Source organism: Vombatus ursinus, unplaced genomic scaffold (assembly GCF_900497805.2).
Source record: "Vombatus ursinus unplaced genomic scaffold, bare-nosed wombat genome assembly UNPS02008961.1, whole genome shotgun sequence".
In the NCBI taxonomy this organism is placed as follows: Eukaryota; Metazoa; Chordata; class Mammalia; order Diprotodontia; family Vombatidae; genus Vombatus; species Vombatus ursinus.
In genome coordinates, this window is record NW_020948739.1 from 12,934,967 (window position 1) to 12,954,519 (window position 19,553).

Consider the following 19,553-nt stretch of genomic DNA (forward strand, 5'->3'; position numbering starts at 1 on the left):
GAAGGAAGGAAGGAAGGAAGGAAGGAAGGAAGGAAGGAAGGAAGGGAAGGAAGGAAGAGAGAGAGAGTACTAAAATTCTCCCAGTGCAGATGTCGACTCCTGAGTGGCACATGAGACACTGACACAGTGAACTGTGTGGATTCTTTACAAACCTATTTAGCAGAATGAGCTCCTTTAAATATGATTAATTTGACCATAGAGCATTTTGGGGCTTCAAATATGTTGACAGAACTGATAAAGATTGGTCCCAGGGAAGCTGGGACCAATAAAGCAAAAGGGGCCTGGAAAATTTTCGAGCAAAAGAAAGAAAATTAAGCCTATTTTGATATCCAAAAATTTTCTTAATATACATTTGATTACTACATAATTATATTTTATATGAGGAAAATATCTCTATAAACAAAATTTTCTCAAAGAATCTCTGTTCTCATTATAGTTAATTGCTTTGTGAATGTAACATATAAGTTTTATATGGACATTACGAGAAAAAGAATTATGTGGTGCAATGGATAGAGTGCTAGGCCTAGAGTAAGGAAGACCTGAGTTCAAATCCAGCCTCAGAGATAATATTTGTAAAAGCTCTTAGCAAATCTTAAAGTTCTACGTAAACACTCACCAATATTATCACATACAATATGCAGCATTATTTCAGCCATAATTGTATTGGAAGTTCTGTCAGGGTAAGTAGAGATAAAGCAGCCATGTTGTAGGGAATCTTACATAATAATACCCTGTTTAATACTCTCCTTTTGCCAATGTGATAAATTACATACTTCTCTGTTTTGACAGTCTGGCATTTTTCCCAACTTTTCTTTCCAATCTCATCATACACTCTATGCTTCATCCAAACTGTCCTACTGCACATTTCCCAAATACAGCATTGCATCTTTCACTTTTGTGCCTTTACAAATGCTCTCCCCATGCCTGGAATACCTTCCCTCACTCTACCTCCTGGAGCCCCTAGCTGCCCTCAAGAGCTTAAAAGACATTCCCTTTAACAGGTCTCCCCTGATTCACTTCTTTGTTAGTGGAGCTCCTCAAAATCCTTTGCAGTTATTCTATATATTTCCTGTCTTTCTTTTGTATTTATATCCCCAGCTTCTTGCATTATCGCTGGGAAAATGGAATGCACTTAGTAAGTGTGTGATGATTAAGAAAAATCAGTCAGCAAAAGATTATAGTGAAAATATTAACAGAAAAACAAGACAGCTTTGAAATTAACATGTGGAATTTATTATATATATATAGTCTATATATTATATATACACACATCTATGTATATACAGAGTGTGTGTATTTTTAAGAAGTAATAAGTAATGGAGATTCATGGTTTTATATTCTCTCTCTCTCTCTCTCTCTCTCTCTCTTTTCCTCCCTTCTTCTCTCCCTACCTCTCTCATATTCTTATGGGTAAATGGAATACTGATGATTGGGGCAGTGGGATTGTTAGTGTTTTAAGTTCTGAATTTTTTTTTAAGAAGACCTTTACTTGAGTCCTCCCTCTGAGACCCACAGAGTCATTTGACTCTTAAAATTTAAAGTAAGTAAATGACTTTGCTTAATGAATGTCATTTAACCTCTTAATTATCCCAGGCAAATCTGAGATTCTTAGTTACAGTGGAGTTTGCCAGTTAGTCTACTGTAGTGGAGAGAATTTCTGACTGTAAGTTTCTCACATTAATGAAATGATATAAATATTTCCACCTTTATTATAGAAATATATGTATATGTACATATATACACAGACATGCAATCATTCAATGTATGTGCACATATATATATATATGCATCATTTTTAAAATAAAACCAATGATTTCATTGATAGAGAGAATTTTCACAGCTCCCTCTATCAATACCAATGGAAAATATTCTGTAACTTATAGTTGTAAGGAGTCGCCAAAGGCATTGTAACCCACGTCGTTCTGACCTCAAGACCATCTCTCTTTCCAATTTGCCATACTGCTTTTCTTAAAGTATATTACTTATGCAACACTATCCATTACAATTATCTGTGTAAATTATTATTTTAATAAGAATTGATAATAATAATAGCTAGCACTTACATAGCACCTACTATGTGCCATATACTATATACTAAGCACTTTCCAAATATTATTTCACTTGATCTTCACAACAACCCTGCAAGGTAGGTGATATTATTATCCCCATTTTACAGTTGATGAAACTGAAGCAAACAGAGGTTAAGTGACTTGCCCAGGGTCACTTAGCTAGGAAGTATCTGAAACTGGATTTGAATTCGGGTCTTCCTGACTTCAAGCCCAGTGTTCTGTCCACTGCACTATCTATTCTATTGTATAAGCTCCTTAAAGACATGGACTGTTTTTAACCTCATATCTTACTGAGCATCTAGAAAAATGCTCTGCCTATAGTAGAAACTGAATAGATGCTCATTGTATTTGTTTCTCTGTGGAACTCCATTCAAATTTGTTATTCATTTCTTTGGCCACTTTTCTGGTTTGGATCTTAGAAGCCTGAGAACAAGAAAACTAACAGATGCTTTGCTTATCATTGGCTCCAAATGTACTGCAGCTCATATGTACCTGTGTTTCTCTTTTCAGAGGACATATTCCCTTGTAAGTCCTGTGGTATTTGGTATCGAAGTGAGCGGAATTTACAAGCACATCTCATGTACTACTGCAGTGGGAGGCAAAGAGATGGGCCCCCAATGACAGAAGAGAATGAAGACACTCCTCATCAGATATCTAGTGCTTGCCCCTTCCCACAGTGCACCAAAAGCTTTTCCAATGCCCGAGCCCTGGAAATGCACCTAAATTCCCACAGTGGTAAGTTTCCCCTTCCCCTGCTCCTAGAGATTAATCTGGTCATTAGAAATCATTAAGGTTCTAATTCGGTTCTTCTAGGCCAGTTTTCTTTTTAAAGCACCAAGAGTGCCTTAATATCCTGTCCTTCTTGAATAAACTTTCTACTCCCAGGTGTGTGCCTGGACTACAACTCATATGCTCCTGTTTTCCCTGATGTATGAAATATTAGAGGTAGCATGGTATGGTAGGTAGAGTACTGGAGATTGGGGTCAGGAAGACCTGTCTTCAAATCTTGCCATGATATCCATTAGTGGAGTGACTTTCCCTGGTATTCATGTGAAATGTAATTATCTTTAAGGAGAATCCAGAGTAGCCTATGTGGAATTGACCTAATGTTGACCTTAATTCATTTACTTTCTGGGTCTGTCAAGCTTTGAAAGCTGAAGTAGTTTATTTAGCAGATTCACCCCTCATTTAATCATGGAACTGAAGCCCATCATTTCTTCAGTCTACTAAAATTAGGCTCATAAGAAAAACAAAAGTAGTTGTGTTTTCAGCCCTCATCTTTTACTATATCAACTTGGGTAATTTGGCTTCCAGGGAATCTGCCAATAGTTGAATTCTTAAAATTTCAGTGTCATTAATCTGTGGCAATTGTGGTCATAGCATCATAATTTAGAACTGTAAAGAGGTCATTGAGTCCCACCCCTTCATTTTATGGATGCCCAAAGAGATTATGTAACTTGTTCAGGGTCACAAAACTAATAAGTATCAGAGGCAGGATTTGAACTCAGGTCTTCCTGACTAACAAGCCCAATGCTCTGCGATTCACCTAGCTGCCACTAGCACTTTAAACTTCATAGCCTTTTTCACCTTGACAGGTAAACATTTTTTTTCTGGAATCCATTTGTAAGAGGAGATCCCATTTCCTTTAGAATTCCCTGGTAGGCCTCCCTTTTACCCTAAATTTTCCTTCTCCATTGCTATATCCCACCACCAATCACTCCTTCAAAAAGATTTACTACATAGATTACACTTAAATTATAGCTATAGATCTTTCTCTTTTTCTTTCTCTCTCTCTCTCTCTCTCTCGATATATATATATAGATATATATAGATATAGATATATATGTATGTATGAGTGGGTGGGTGGGTGTTTGAATTATTGAGGTGTATTAGCTTCATTGATTTTGCCTCACCTTTTGAGACACCCTCTTGGGTAAGACAGAACTATCAGAGATCATTGAATTCCCAGGCATGATTCTAAAATCAACAGGGCACCTCTTTTTTTTTTTTAATTCTTTGTATACTTGATGGAGTCTCAGGATAGAAGAAGCCTTCCTTAAACCACCCCACCCACATAGTTAAGGGAAAGTTATGAGTGTTGTGGTTGTAGGATCAACTCAATTGCTTTCCACTCACCTTACTCCTTGGTCCCTCACATAAGCTGAGTTTCTTCATCTGGTAAAATAGAGGGCTCAGGGAAAGTTGGCCTTCCCAGATGGTGAGCATGGAGAACCACAAATCTGGCTGAACAGTACTGGAGGCACCATATGTGCTACATAATAACTATCCAATGTAGAGGAAAAACTAGAAAAAAAAAAATACTACACTGGCTAAAGATCTTTGCCTTGGAATGGGAAATAAAGGAGGAAATAATAGGAAGTCCATACCTTCAGCTATGTCATTCTTTCCTTTCTTGCTATGAAAGTCAACATGATGTAGTATATAGACTGTAGGACTTGGATTCAGGAAGAACTACATTTGAATCCTACCTCAAACACTTCTTAGATCTGTCATCCTGGGTAAGACATTTCATCTCTCTGGGCCTCAGTTTTCCCATTTGTAAAATGAGAGGTTTACGTTCAATGACTCCTGAGGCCTAAAGCTATTATTCTTGTGCATCTCTTTGGTACTGTTGATTTATAATTCTGTGTCCATTCTATTTTAAGAAGATAACACATGGTAGATTAGATCATATTAGCAAATTAAGGACAACAGTGACCTAAAACAAGGTGCACATTCATTTAGTAGAGTTTATTAGACACTTGTCTATTTTAAAAAATAAACCATTTTAAACATGTGATTTAAGAACATATTTTCAGAAATACTACTATGTTGTAAAGGAAAGTTGATCTATAACTTCATATAATAGTAGAAGTAGTGTTTTCCTAATAAGAAGCATGTTCTAATGGAAAGAATGCTGAACAAGGAGTCAGGAGGCCTGGGTTTGAACCCAGACTCTGCGCTTGGTGTGATATCAGTCTAGTTTTTAAATCTTCAGGGCTTCGGTTTCCTCCTCCATGAAATTAGGATAATAGACCCTACCATGCTATGTAATAGGATTATCAAAAGAACCGTAAGAGACAATGCATATGAAGGCCCTTTGAAATAGAAAAAACATTCTATAAACATAGAGTGTCATGACAAATCATAGATTTCAAAGGCATATTGGACTTTGAGGTCATCTCCTCCAACCCATTCTACAGTTGAGGAAACTGAGATTAGATAAGTTAAGTGACTTGCCCCGGTTCACACTGATGGTAAATGATAAGAGTTAGTATTTAAACCCAAGTATTCTAACTCCAAACCTTTTGCTCTTTCCTGACTATCATGGTGGAGATATGATTATTACACCTATAATGGGCTGTCTCAAAAGAAAAAAATAAAGCTTGCTAATAAAAGTCATCTGCGTCAGTTTGGCCAGTGCAGCTGCTAAGTTAATAAATTAAATACTTGAGTTCCTTGGAAAGGACCATGTTCATTGAAAACCAAGATTTTTGGCTCTTAGCAATCTCCTTTTTTGTTTCTCCACAGGTGTGAAAATGGAAGAGTTTCTCCCTCCTGGCGCTAGTCTAAAATGCACCATTTGTAACTACACTGCGGACTCTGTGATCAATTTTCACCAGCACCTATTCTCCCACCTCACTCAAGCTGCCTTCCGATGTAACCACTGTCACTTTGGCTTCCAAACTCAGAGGGAGCTGTTGCAGCACCAGGAAGTCCACATTTCCGGGAACAAACTTCCACGAGAAAGTGATATTGAACACTCCCCAAATGGAAATGAAGACAACATACAGCCAGCCACGGAGCTGTTGACTAGAAATGAACTTCCCCAGAGCCAAAAGGGCATGCAGACTAAAGATGCTAGCTCTGACACAGAGCTGGATAAGTGTGAGAAAAAGAATCAGCTTTTTCTCCCAAATCAAAGACCAGAACTACAGCCTTCAGCCAATAAACAAAGCTTTTCCTATACAAAAATCAAGTCTGAACCTTCTAGTCCGAGACTTGCCTCCTCTCCAGTTCAGCCTGGCATTGGTCCCTCTTTCCCTATGGGCCCTTTTCTATCTCAGTTTGCTTTTCCCCAGGATATCACAGTGGTTCCTCAGGCTTCAGAGATCTTGGCCAAGATGTCTGAACTGGTACATAGAAGGCTGAGGCACGGTAGTAGCAGTTACCCTCCTGTGATCTACAGTCCTCTAATGCCCAAAGGGGCTACTTGTTTTGAGTGCAACATAACATTCAACAACCTGGACAATTACCTTGTGCACAAAAAGCATTATTGCAGCAGCCGATGGCAGCAGATGGCCAAGTCTCCTGAATTCCCCAGTGTTTCAGAGAAGATGCCAGAGGCTGTAAGCCCTAACAATGGTCAGAGCTCCATTAACCTTCTTAACACAGCTCCTCACCCTTCTGATCCTGAGAATCAGCTCCTTCAGACATCCTGTATCAATTCCTCTACTGTCTTAGACTTGATTGGGCCAAGCGGAAAGGGCCATGACAAGGACTTCCCTGCACAGGCCAAAAAACTATCAGCTTCCAGTAGTAATGATGATAAAATCAATGGGAAACCTGCTGATGTAAAGAATCCCAATATTTCTTTAGTGGAAGGGGAAAGCGATCCTAATAAGACCACTTGTGATGCTTGCAACATCACATTCAGTCGACATGAAACCTATATGGTCCACAAGCAGTATTACTGCGCAACTCGTCATGACCCTCCCCTAAAGAGGTCTGCTTCCAACAAAGTGCCTGCTATGCAGAGAACAATGCGTACCCGCAAGCGAAGGAAGATGTATGAGATGTGCCTCCCTGAGCAGGAGCCAAGACCTCAACTTGTTCAGCAGCGTTTCCTGGAAGTAGCCAACCTCAATAATCCTTGTACGTCTACACAAGAGTCCACAGAAGGACTGGGAGAGTGCTACCACCCAAGATGTGATATTTTCCCAGGAATTGTCTCAAAGCATCTGGAAACATCTCTCTCAATCAACAAATGTGTTCCGGTTTCCAAATGTGACACTTCTCATCCCAGCGTGTCCTGTTTGGAGATGGACGTACCTATCGATCTCAGCAAAAAGTGTTTATCTCAGTCTGAGAGGACGTCCACATCTCCGAAAAGGCTGCTGGATTACCATGAGTGCACTGTTTGCAAGATCAGTTTCAATAAGGTAGAGAACTACCTGGCCCACAAGCAGAATTTCTGCCCTGTCACTGCACATCAGCGGAATGACCTTGGACAACTGGATGCCAAAGTGTTTTCAAATCCAGAAAGTGAACGGAATAGCCCTGATGTCAGCTATGAAAGAAGTATAATAAAATGTGAGAAAAATGGAAACTTGAAGCAGACTTCTCCTAATGGAAACTTATTTTCATCCCACTTAGCAACTCTGCAAGGACTGAAAGTCTTTAGTGAAGCTGCTCAGCTTATTGCAACAAAAGAAGAAAACAAACATTTGTTTCTCCCACAATGCCTTTACCCTGGAGCAATAAAGAAAGCTAAAGGAGCAGACCAGCTTTCTCCATACTATGGAATAAAGCCAAGCGATTACATTTCTGGTTCTCTGGTCATTCATAACACTGACATAGATCAAAGCACAAATGCAGATAGCGAGTCACCCAAAGGCCAGGCCCCCTCAAATGGGTGTGCTGGCCAGAAGAAAGAGTCTCTGCCATTGTTACCCAAGAACAGAGGCATGGTAATAGTGAATGGCGGCCTGAAACAAGATGAAAGGCCTGCTACAAACCCACAGCAAGAGAACATTTCCCAGAATCCTCAGCATGAAGATGGGCACAAGTCTCCATCTTGGATCTCTGAGAACCCATTAGCTGCAAATGAAAATGTGTCTCCCGCAATTCCTTCTGCAGAGGAACAGTTGTCTAGTATAGCAAAAGGTGTGAACGGCTCCACCCAGGCTCCAACCAGTGGAAAATACTGCCGCCTGTGTGACATCCAGTTCAACAACCTTTCAAACTTTATCACTCACAAGAAGTTTTATTGCTCATCACATGCAGCAGAACATGTCAAATGAAAATAAAAACAAAAAACAACCAACAAACCCATCAGTCACCTTTGGTACCAGTGTTTAGTATATTGTTCCATGCAGTCCAAGCAAAGCTGCTTGAATGCTATCTGGGCAATCAAGAGATAACTCATTATGGCTGAGTTGAAGACTCAAGGTGTAATTTCATTACAGTCCATTAGTAAAGTGTATTATTGGTGCCATTTTCAGAAATATTAATTTATTTTACCAGCAGTATTCATAGCTGTGGTTATGTTATTTTTATTTAAAAACTTTATATTAAAGTCATTTGTAATGTTATTGTATAGTTATTGTGTAGCACATATGGTTTGCACTGTATAGTAGGTTTTAAAGAAAATAGTCACAAACAATACAGAAAAAAGCATTTTAGAAATAGCTTCAAAAGCACTTGTGTATCCTGATTTTTTTCTTATATGCTGTTGCAGATATATGTATATGCTAAAATATAACTTGCAAGGACATTTTCAATACACATGCTGTAAAGTTCGCCTTAAGATTTCAATTCTTAAATGACCAGGCTCCGTTTTGCACTTTATATTTTAGCAGATACAGTCCCTTAGTCATTAGGCTTTGCATTTGTATGTAGCGGTATGTTTCCGTCCATTTTCTTAATCTTAAACATGTACGTTAAATGAAGATGGCAATTTTTTTCTTGTATAGTACTTGTATTTTCTTTCACTGATGCATCTCTGTCTCAATTTTTAAACCTTTGCTGTTAAATGCAATACTTTATAAAGAATGAACAAAATTACTGGAAGCAGTATTGTAAGTAATGAGGATGTATTAATCAGTTTTATCTTTTGAAAGGCACAGTCAAAATTGAAACCCTAAACTCAATGCTGCAAGTATGAATTTAATTCATATATAAGATCTATTTAAATATGAGTAGCAATACTGCACCTGGTGATCACAAAGATAATGTTCTACTTCTGATAGAAATGATTTCTCAACAAATGTTGTTACTATGCATGTATATGGATGGAATAAAATTCCAGATCGTTGGAGAAGTTTGGAGATTTTTTTTTAATAGAGGAAATCTCAGTCATGTGATGGGAACAATGGAGATAAGGGTATGATGTGGTGGCAAAGGCCCTTAAGATGTATGGAATTCTCCAAATCCCCCTCCACATTACCAGAATTCTGTTTTTCATACAGCCAGATAATAACCATTCATATATTTCTTTTGGATATTAATGTAGGACCTTAAGGTTAACAAAGCACTTTACAAACCTTATGAAATCCGATCTTAACAGGAGGCAGTGACCAAACGTTTATTAAGCTCCTACTATGTGCTAGGCCCTGTGCTAAATTCTGGGGAATGCAAAAAAACAAAAAGCAAAAGACAGTCCCTGCTCTCAAGGAGCTCATGGTCTAACAGAGGAGACAATTTATGAAGTTGGCACTACAGATTGTATTTTTCCCCCTTTTTGTCCAGATCTGTAATGCCGATTGTGTGGGGCACTCTCAATATTGAATATAGCAACTCGACTGCAATTTATCACTTCAGAGAGTTGCCTGGAGAAATGGGAGATTAAGGGACTTACCCAAGGTCACATGTGTCAAAGACAGGACTTCAACTCGGATTTTCTGACTATAAAGCTTGCCCTTAGGATAGGTTATTATTCTTCACATTTTATATATAATGAAACTGAGATACCAAGAGGTTAAGTTACTTACCCATGGTCACATACCTAGACAGTATATGGCAAAGATGGAAATTCTCATCATACCAAATCCATTTCTTTTTATGTGGTATTATTCTGTCTTTTATCATATCATACTGCCTCTTAAAAGGATGCTAGTACTGAACTACAAAACTAATACAGACTTTGATATGACTATATGAAGTAGTAAGGAAAAAGCCCTTGAGAAAACCCATGTTTTCTCTCTTCTGGCCCAGGTGAAGACCAATTTAATTAGTGCTACAAAGATCAACAAAAATCAACATGTCTAACTTGTAAATGTTCCCTATTCCAAGTATTAATAGTTGAATGGTGAAGAAGTCTGCTTTCCAAATAATTCAGATGAGTGAAGGTCCTTAAATTCCAAATTTGCAGTTTTAGGTAAATTCATCCCATTTTAACCAGCCAAGCCCATCACATGCCAGGCACTGGAAATTACAAAGACATCAACAGAAAAGTCCCTGACATTAAGACTCTTACATTCTTGGGGGTCGGAGAGTTGGGGAGAGAACAACATGTACCCAGGTAAATTGATACAGAATATAGACAGATTAAAACCATCCAAGCCCTATTGCAACTTCTAGGAATGGCAAATATACACAAAGCATTCCTCTTTGCAAAGAAGTTGTGGTGAACTATTAATGCTTGTGGGATTTGGGAATTTTATGTTTGAAAAAGGCAACGTACCACTTAGCATTTGCATTTATTTAAGTAGTGTTTTCTCCAACACACTCCCTAGTCCCTCATTGCGAACAATTCTATTCCCAAATTTCAAAACTTTCATCTGAATTCTTATGCTTGAGTTAGTGCCTAAAGAATAGTGAACTGTCCCTGCCGAGTTTAATAGAGAATAGCAGAGGGGTTCCTAAGATCTGCTTCATACTTCCTAGGGGACTCATAAGGAAGTGGATAAATACTACCCCCAGAATAGGCGTTTGAGGCTGGCAGGATTTTAACAAAGCTTCCTCTGATGCATGTACTCCCTTCCTGCTCCTTCCTCTTATCTGTTGCTAAGAAGTCAAACAATAGAGATTTAACAAGAGCCTACTGTGTGCCAGGAATTGTGTTAGGTACTGTGGAAGACAGAAGAAATAGAAAGTCCTAAAACTTTAATGAGTTGAGAGATGGCTGGAGATAACAAGTTACACACACGTTAAACAAATGCTAAACTACTGTATTAACTCTGAGTGCAACAGAAAGTTGAGAGAAGGATAAGATCAGTTAGGGGTTAGAGCTTTAGGAAAGAGATTGGTGGAGGAGATTAGCGTTAAAATGGACCTTAAAAATTGGTAGATTTGGCCTAAAGAAAGGAGAAGAAAAAGGACATTCTGAATAGGAAAATTAGTATGAACAAAGGCAAAGAAAGCATGAGGAGAATCTTATCATGGTGTATGTGAAGAACAGTATAGCAACTGACCTGACTGGAGAGAAATTAGCCTTTTAGGGAGCAATGAGAAATACATTTTAATTAGAAAGACAGTTGCAGATTATGGAAACCTTTGAAAGCTACACAAAATAGAACCTCAGACTCTATGGAATAGGCTGTATGGAGTCATGTTAGAGTCTTGAGCTGCAGAGTAACGATGCAAGTGATATTTTTAAAAGTAACAGTAATAATAATCCAGTGTCTATTGGCTGAATAGATTAAGGGTGGAGGTACAGGGAAGAAGCATGGCTCCTGGAGAGAAGGGGAGCAGTTAGAAGACTTATCAAAATAAATCATGTATGAAGTGATTTTGTGAATGGAGCAGAAGTAGAGAGTGCAAGAGATATTTCAAAAGAACAAATGACAAGCTTGGGAGACCAATTGGACATAGGACATAAAAATGAAAGAAAAGTTAAAGAAGGCACCAAGATTTCAGCCTAGGAGGCTGGAAAAATTAAAACAACATTGACATAAAGGTAGAAGTCAGGCAAAATTTTAAAAAGAGAATAAGGAGTTCAATTTGAGGCTTGTTGAGCTTGAGTTTAAGACTGAAGATGCTGTATGGGGGAGCAAAGTAATGATGATGATGATGATGGTGATGGTGATGGTGATGATGATGACAATTATGATAAAAGCTAACATTTATGTAGTTCCTACACGTACCAGTCACTGTACTAAGTGCTTCACATATATTATCTCATTGGATCTTCACAATAACCTAAGAAGTAGGGCTCCACATTTTACAGATGAGAAAACTGAGGCAAACAGAGGTTAAGTGACTTGCCCAGGATTACACAGCTAATAAGTAAGTATCTGATGCCATATTTGACTTCAGGTCTACCTCACTGCAGGCCCAGTGCTCTATCCACTGTACCTCAGGGGCAAGGGGGTTCATTCTTCACAATCCAAATTTAGCTTTATAATGCATTGGCCTTTTTACCAGCTAGCTGGTACAGTAAATGAATCACTGGGTATGGAGTGGGGAAGATTTGAGGAGTTCAAATCTGGCCTCAAACACTTACTAGCTATATGACCCTGGACAAGTCACTTAACCTCTGTCTACCTCAGTTTCTTCCATTGTAAAAATCAGGGTGCTATTAGCACTTGTTTAAAAAATCAAATGAAATAATATTTTTAAAGAACTTAAAAAAGTATGAGTCATATAGAAGGTGCTTAATAAATGTTTGTTCCCTTTCCATATATTAAGCATATTGCTTATCTTTAAATAAAAAAGGCCAACAAATGATAAAGTTGTTCAAGAAATATAGATGACCATAGAAAAACCCAAAATTTTATTTATGAGTCTCTCAGTCAATTGATGCCTATTAAGCATCTTCTTTGTTCCCACTTACACATTGAGCATTGTGACTTATTATCTCTGTTCTCAGATCTATTTATCCAGCCCTAACTTCTTTCTTTACCACCATATTTGCACCTAACTACATATTATATTTCTTGATGTCCTGTAGACATCTAATATGGATCTTGAAACCCAAATTAAACTCATTATCTTTTCTCCCAAACCTTCCCCTTTTCTTATTTTTTTCCTTTTACTGTGGAGGTTATCACTCTCCTTCCAGTCACCAACGCTCTCAACCTAATGTTCTTTGATTTCTTGCTCTTTCTTACTTCTCATATCGAATCTATCGCTGAATCCTTTTGATTTGACTTTCGCAACAGCTCTCACATATGCTCCCTTCTCATCCCTGACAGTGGCATCACCCTGATATAGGCCCTCATCACCTCATGCCCAGACTATTGTAATAATCCACTGATGGGAATCTCTGCCTCCCCCAACTCCACTCCATCCTCCACTCAGCTGTCAAACTGATCTCAAAGCAGATGTGTCTATGTCACTCCCCCAGTCAATCAACTCTAGTGGCTCCCTATAGCTTCCCAGATTAAATATAAAATCTCATGTTCAAAACCATTTATAGGGGCAGCTAGGTGGAGCAGTGGATACAGCACCAGTCAGGAGGACCTGAGTTCAAATTCGCCCTCAGACACATAACACTAGCTGTGTGACTCTGGGCAAGTCACTTAACCCCACTGCCTCGCCAAAACAAAACAAAGCAAAACAAAACAAAACAACAACAAAAAAAAACCCAACCAATTATAACCTGTCCCTTCCTCTAAACCCCCACACGTTCTTTTCCATTCTTTTTACACTTAATCATATCCATGTACTCTTTGATCCTGTGCCACTGGCCTCTTTACTATTTCTTGCAAAAAACACTTTATCTCATAACTCTGCATGTTCTCTGTCTTTTCACCATGCCTGGAATTCTCTCTCCTCATCTCCACCTTTTTACTTTCCTAGCTTCCTTTAAATACCAGTTAAAACCCTACTTTCTATAGCAAGCCTCTCCTCAGTCACCCACCCCCACCTTTTATGCTAGGGCCTTTCTCTTTCTTGATCATCTCTCATGTATGTATGTATATAGATATGCATATATGTGATGACTTATGTATACACATACATTTACATATACATCTTGCTTATAGAGTTGTTTGTATGTTGTTTCTCTCTGTTCACCCATCAGACTATAAACTCCTTGAGATCAGAGACTCTTTTGCTTTTCTTTGTATCTCCAGGGCTTAGTACAGTGCCTGGCATATTGTATTTGCTTAAAAAGTTACTTATTGATCTGCTTTGACTATGGCAGATCTAGAAGAAATTCAGTCCCTGCCTTTAATGTGCTTGGTGAGACAAGATATTTTTACTTTCATCTCACATCTAGGGAACAATATGGAACAGTAACTAATCAGGTTCAAGTTTGTGTGTTTCAAACTTTAAACTCCTCTGAAATTAAGAGAAGGGGAAAGGTAAAAAGGTATTTTGGAATGGGGTAGGTGAGGAAAGTTTCCTGGAAAAGATGGGATTTGGACTACATAGATAGGTTTGGAAGAAAAGGAAAGGATAAAAGAACACATTCCTAGTGGAAGACAGTAGGTCTACCTATATGTAATATATGTTACATATATCTTTTCTCCCAAACCTTCCCCTTTTCTTATTTTTTCCTTTTACTGTGGAGGTTATCACTCTCCTTCCAGTCACCAACGCTCTCAACCTAATGTCCTTTGATTTCTTGCTCTTCCTTACTTCTCATATCGAATCTATCGCTAAATCCTTTTGATTTGACTTTTGCAACAGCTCTCACATATGCTCCCTTCTCATCCCTGACAGTGGCATCACCCTGATATAGGCCCTCATCACCTCATGCCCAAACCATTGTAATAATCCACTGATGGGAATCTCTGCCTCCCCCAACTCCACTCCATCCTCCACTCAGCTGTCAATTTATAATGACAATGCATTATAAAGCTAAGTTTGGATTGTGAAGAATGAACCCCCTTGCCCCTGAGGTACAGTGGATAGAGCACTGGGCCTGCAGTGAGGGAGACCTGAAGTCAAATATGACATCAGATACTTACTTATTAACTGTGTAATCCTGGGCAAGTCACTTAACCTCTGTTTGCCTCAGTTTTCTCATCTGTAAAATGTGGATGATAATAGCCCTACTTCTTAGGTTATTATGAGGATCCAATGAGATAATATATGTAATATATATGTAATATATTGTAATAAGCTTGAAGTGTAGAGTAGATAGGTAAGAAGAACTGATTTCCTTGAAGCAGAGTGTTCACATTGGTGAGTAAAGGACAATAAGACATTATAAGATAGGGATAGTTGATGGAAGGCCTTCCTATCATGGAAGAATTTACAAGGGTTGGCAACCAGATTTGTGATGAAAGAGGGAGAAAACTCCTAAATTTTGGATCTCAAGAAGCGTGGGAAAATAGTGGTATCATTGATTGACATGCTCTATCATGGTGAAGGCTTGATTTAGAGCCAAAGGCCCTGGGTTCGATTCTGGGCTCTGTCAATTACTACCTAGGTGTCATTTGGCAAGACATTTAATCTCCCATGGTCACAACTTCCTCATCTGTAAAATAAAGGGGAAAGGCAAGAGGGTATCAAAAGTCCCTTCCAGTAGATTTATGATCCCAGGATCCATGAAATATAGAGCATGGACAGAGATCCTGAAAAGGAAAATAACAGTAATAATAACAATAACAACAATAACAACAATGACAATGATGATGATGATGATGATGGTAATGATATGATAATACAGAAAAAACAAGAAAAAGGGGATTGACAATAACAATACCCGGCATTTATGTACCACTTCAAAGTTTACAAAACACTAGACATATATTATCTCAGATGATCTTCACAACAGTCCTGTGAGATAGATACTACGGACATTATTACCCCAATTTTACAGATGAGGAAACTAAGGCTCAGGGGATTTATTGATTTGTCTATGGGCACACACTCAGTGTCAATGTGAGATTTTAACCCATGACTACTCTGACTCTTTGTCTGATTATGTTCTTACTATACTCTCCATGAAATAGCATTTACATAAAAATGTACAGTTAATATTATAGATAATAGATGGGAGAGGGTGAGATTTCTACTTACTTAAAAGTTGTTAAACTCTGAATAGAATTCTGTAGAAACGTTTCATTAATCACCCCAGGAGTGCATAGAGCTAGGCATTGTGTCTGCACACACTATGGGAAGGGGAATGGCTAATGGGAATGGCCCTCCTAGGGTATGCCAGTCTACTCTCTACCTTCCTATGGTTAGTGGGTTATGCAGTTTAGTATGCAGCTTGTCATATCTATTCTTGAAAGCTAGAGTATATCATGAAGGATAATCTTATACTTGATATTGTCTCATCTAACTACATTCAAATATAAATGAAAATTTGTAACATTTCACAATAAACAATACCCAGACACAATTTGGAGTTTTGAAGAAAGAAATCATGACCAACGATACTGACACAGAATCTGCAATTAGAATTTTAGAGGCAGAAAATAGCATTAATACAACATTTCATTTTACAATGGGGAATCAGAAGCCCACTGAGTAAAGTTAAAGGACTTGCCCCATGTGACAAAGAGACATAGTTTTAGAGTCATGACTAACCATGGCCAACTCTCTAAGGAATAACACTTGGAAGTGGTCAATGGATTGTCAATGGACCAATAGCACATGGTGACCAAAAAGCCTGAATATTTTCTTAGACTACATTAATTGAAACATACTGTCTATAATGAAGGAGGTTCATTGGATCATTGATCTAGAGTTAATAGGTCTATACTACACTTGCAGACATCTCTAAATTTTCTTTTAGAAAGTATTACAGTGCTTCGATACTTTTGGATGGAAGCATAAACTTCATTCAAAAATGCCATGTAGTACAATCCTCCTTCATTTTACAGATGAGGAAGTTGAGGCACCAAGAAGTTAAGTGAGATAATGGTCCTACTGCACGCTGATCTAGTCAGACCACCTCTGGAGTATTGTGTTTGAGTCTATGTACCTTATTTTAAGAAAGACATTGATAAACTGGAACATAGCCAGAGTAGGGTGACCAGGATAGTAAAGGGAATTGCCATGATGACATAAAAATTCCAGTTGAAGGAACCAGATATGTTTAGCATGGAGCATGATAGCAACCTTTAAATACATGAAGAACTGTCATGGAAAATGAATTCAACTGGTTTTCCTTTGCGACAAAAAGGAAAGCTGGTAATCATGGGTATAATCCTAATAATTAGTGTTTTTCAAAAGTGGAACAGGAAGAAGTTTAGTCAAGTAAGCAAGGACTTACTATGTACCTATTATGTGCCAGGCACTATACTAAACATAGGGATACAAAGAATGGCAGAGGGTGTCTTTAGAGATGATGAATTTCCCATCATTGGAGATCTTCAAAAGGAGGGTAGGTGACTGCTTAGGGGGGATGTTATGAAGGAGATTCTTTTTTCTGTGTAAGGTGGAAATAGATTACCTTTGAGGTCTCTTTGAACTGAAATTTTGGTGATTCTATGGTTATAGCCCAGTTTTCTTTCTACTATACCACACTAGAATATTTTGACTTAGAAGTAAATATAAGCAATCCTCAATAATCCACTGGAGAGAGAGATAGTATGAGTCAGTGCAATCCATGCAAAAATTCCCCAAATATCTTTTAGATTTTTGTACTGAAACTATCTTATACATTGAATTATTTGAACATCATCATCCAAAGACACTTAGCACTCCCTTGTGCATTTCATTATGCTTATCGTTATTCCTTGGACAGGAAGTAAATCTGTGCCTGATTTCTAGGATTTGGAGATTTCATACATCAGCTGATGCATCCTCCCATCTGTACTAGGAGGCATTCAGAAGACTGGCAGTGGGAGACATGAGAAGAAAAAAAAAAAATCAATGAACCTAGGTAAATTACCAATTAAATAATTAATGAGCCTCTGACTAGTTGAGAGTTTACTCTATTCCACTTTGCTGAAAAGTTGAGTCTAGAAAAGATAATCAGCAGTTGTTTAGCTTTTACTGTGGCATGTCTTTTCATCCTCATTTTGATTAATTCTACTTCTGGTTGTCTGAGAATCACAGGATTTTAGAGTTAATGCTTTTGTCCAACCTCTCATTCCACACAGAAGTCTCCTGGACAGCACATGTGAAGTCATGGGATGATAGCTTTAGAACTAGGAAAAGCCTCAGAGGGGAACCTACTCTACCCTTCATCTTCCATCCATGGAAACAGAACACCCAGAGTGGTTAAGGGACTTGCTCAAAGAAACCTGGACAGAACTGGGATTTGAACTCAGATCTCTGACTCCAAATCCAACACTCTTTCCACTGCACCATAAAAATTTAGCCATTGTGAGAATGCCTGACTTGGAACTAGTTGGAAAGCTGCTTGCTGTTCCTATGGAACCTCCCCCCCTTCCTGCCTCCCCACTCACTTCTACAGCTGAACACTCTCACAACTGAACGTCACAACCCCAGCCACAGCTCCAACTGCTTGCCTTATCTATCTTGCTGGTCTTTCCAGCACACAACTTTCCTGAGAAGGGGTGACGGGGAAAGAAGGTAATTAAGTGCATTGGTCCAAAAGGCCTTTTAAAATGGCTGGTTCAGAGTGAGAGAAGAGGACGCCAGTTCTCGAAGGGGCTCCAGACTGTAGGAGGGATAGCAGGCTGTACAAGAAGCAAATCAGCAGGAGGGCAGCAGAGGTTTTAGAAGTTTGTGGTAGATTATCCTCAAAGTGGTTAATCGACTGGAAGTTGATTGAGAGTTGGCTGTTATTAATAAACATCAGTGACTCCCCAAAGAGAGCAAAGCATCTGTGCCACCAAAACCCAACCAATCAATCAGGGTCGGATCATGAGGCAAAAATGGGCATGCTGACAATTCTCCATCAGTTTATATACCAGTTTGGAATTCAATACATCTCATTAATTCACAGTATCATGGAAATTCAGACACTGAGCAGATAAAAGTTTACCTTGGTATTATCTACGAGAAAGAATTTGCTAAGCAAATTAATAATGTAAACAATATAAGGAGAGGGAAATAAAACTGTTTTCAAGCACCCTAATAGTTTCTTTTTGCAAGCAAACAACATAAAAGTGAGAGCCTTTATTTTAGCAAAACTTTTAGCCTTTTTAAGTTCTTTTACTGTATATGATTCAGTGCATTTGCAGGGAGAGGAAATCGGTGATTGACCAGGTTAGTGCAACACTCAAGCTTAGAAAGTTAGTCAACAAGCAAATAAGTGGTTACTGTGTTAGAGGCACTTCGCTGAGTACTAGGGATACCAAAAACAAACAAATAACCAAAAAAAAAGCCATCTAAGGCAAAGGTTAAGAACTTTTTTTCCTCTCTTGAGAGAGGGTTAAAGACAGGAAAAAAAAAATCAAACACTTGAAGACAAATAACCCCTACATGGTCATGTCAGTTTGATATAATTAAATCCATCTTCAAGCTTTAGGGAATAAGGGATGAATTCCATGGGGGGAAGTCTTCCAGGCACTCTGAAATATAGGAGATAGAATATGGATTGTGAGCTGCAAGTCAGGACAGTTTAGGTAAAATATAGGGTGCAGGGAAAGAGGTACTACATAACAAGGGTAGGTGGAAGCCAGGTTAAGAAAGACTTTAAAAGTCAAGCCGAGTTTATATTTTATCCTAGAAGCAATGGGGAATCCCTGGAATTTACTAAGTAGGAGGGTAACATGTTCAGATTGTCAACTAATTTATAAAGCAAGCATCTAGTGCATATGCAAAACACTGTTCTAAGTACTGGATTCAATATGAAGTTTGCTTTTATGTTTTTTAACAGTCTAAAACCGTAAATGCAAAGGCTCCATGACCACCTGCAAATCTCACACTGAAGGATAAGTTGTACTAGGTTCAGAGGATCATGATGGAAAGGACCTTGGAGGGCATCAGATGATTTCAAAGGAACCT

The 19,553-nt window shown here is 38.4% G+C and overlaps 1 protein-coding gene across 1 annotated transcript in view; it reads left to right on the forward strand.

Moving 5' to 3' along the window:
* Window positions 1-9,083, forward strand: part of ZFPM2 (zinc finger protein, FOG family member 2) — a 551,489-nt gene extending 542,406 nt beyond the window's left edge. Inside the window, exons 7-8 of the mRNA XM_027850028.1 lie at window positions 2,580-2,804; window positions 5,601-9,083. Coding sequence (XP_027705829.1) covers window positions 2,580-2,804; window positions 5,601-8,092 — 2,717 coding nt within the window. The 3' untranslated portion in view covers window positions 8,093-9,083. The remainder of the gene's footprint in view (window positions 1-2,579; window positions 2,805-5,600) is intronic.
* The last annotated feature ends 10,470 nt before the right edge of the window (window positions 9,084-19,553 follow it).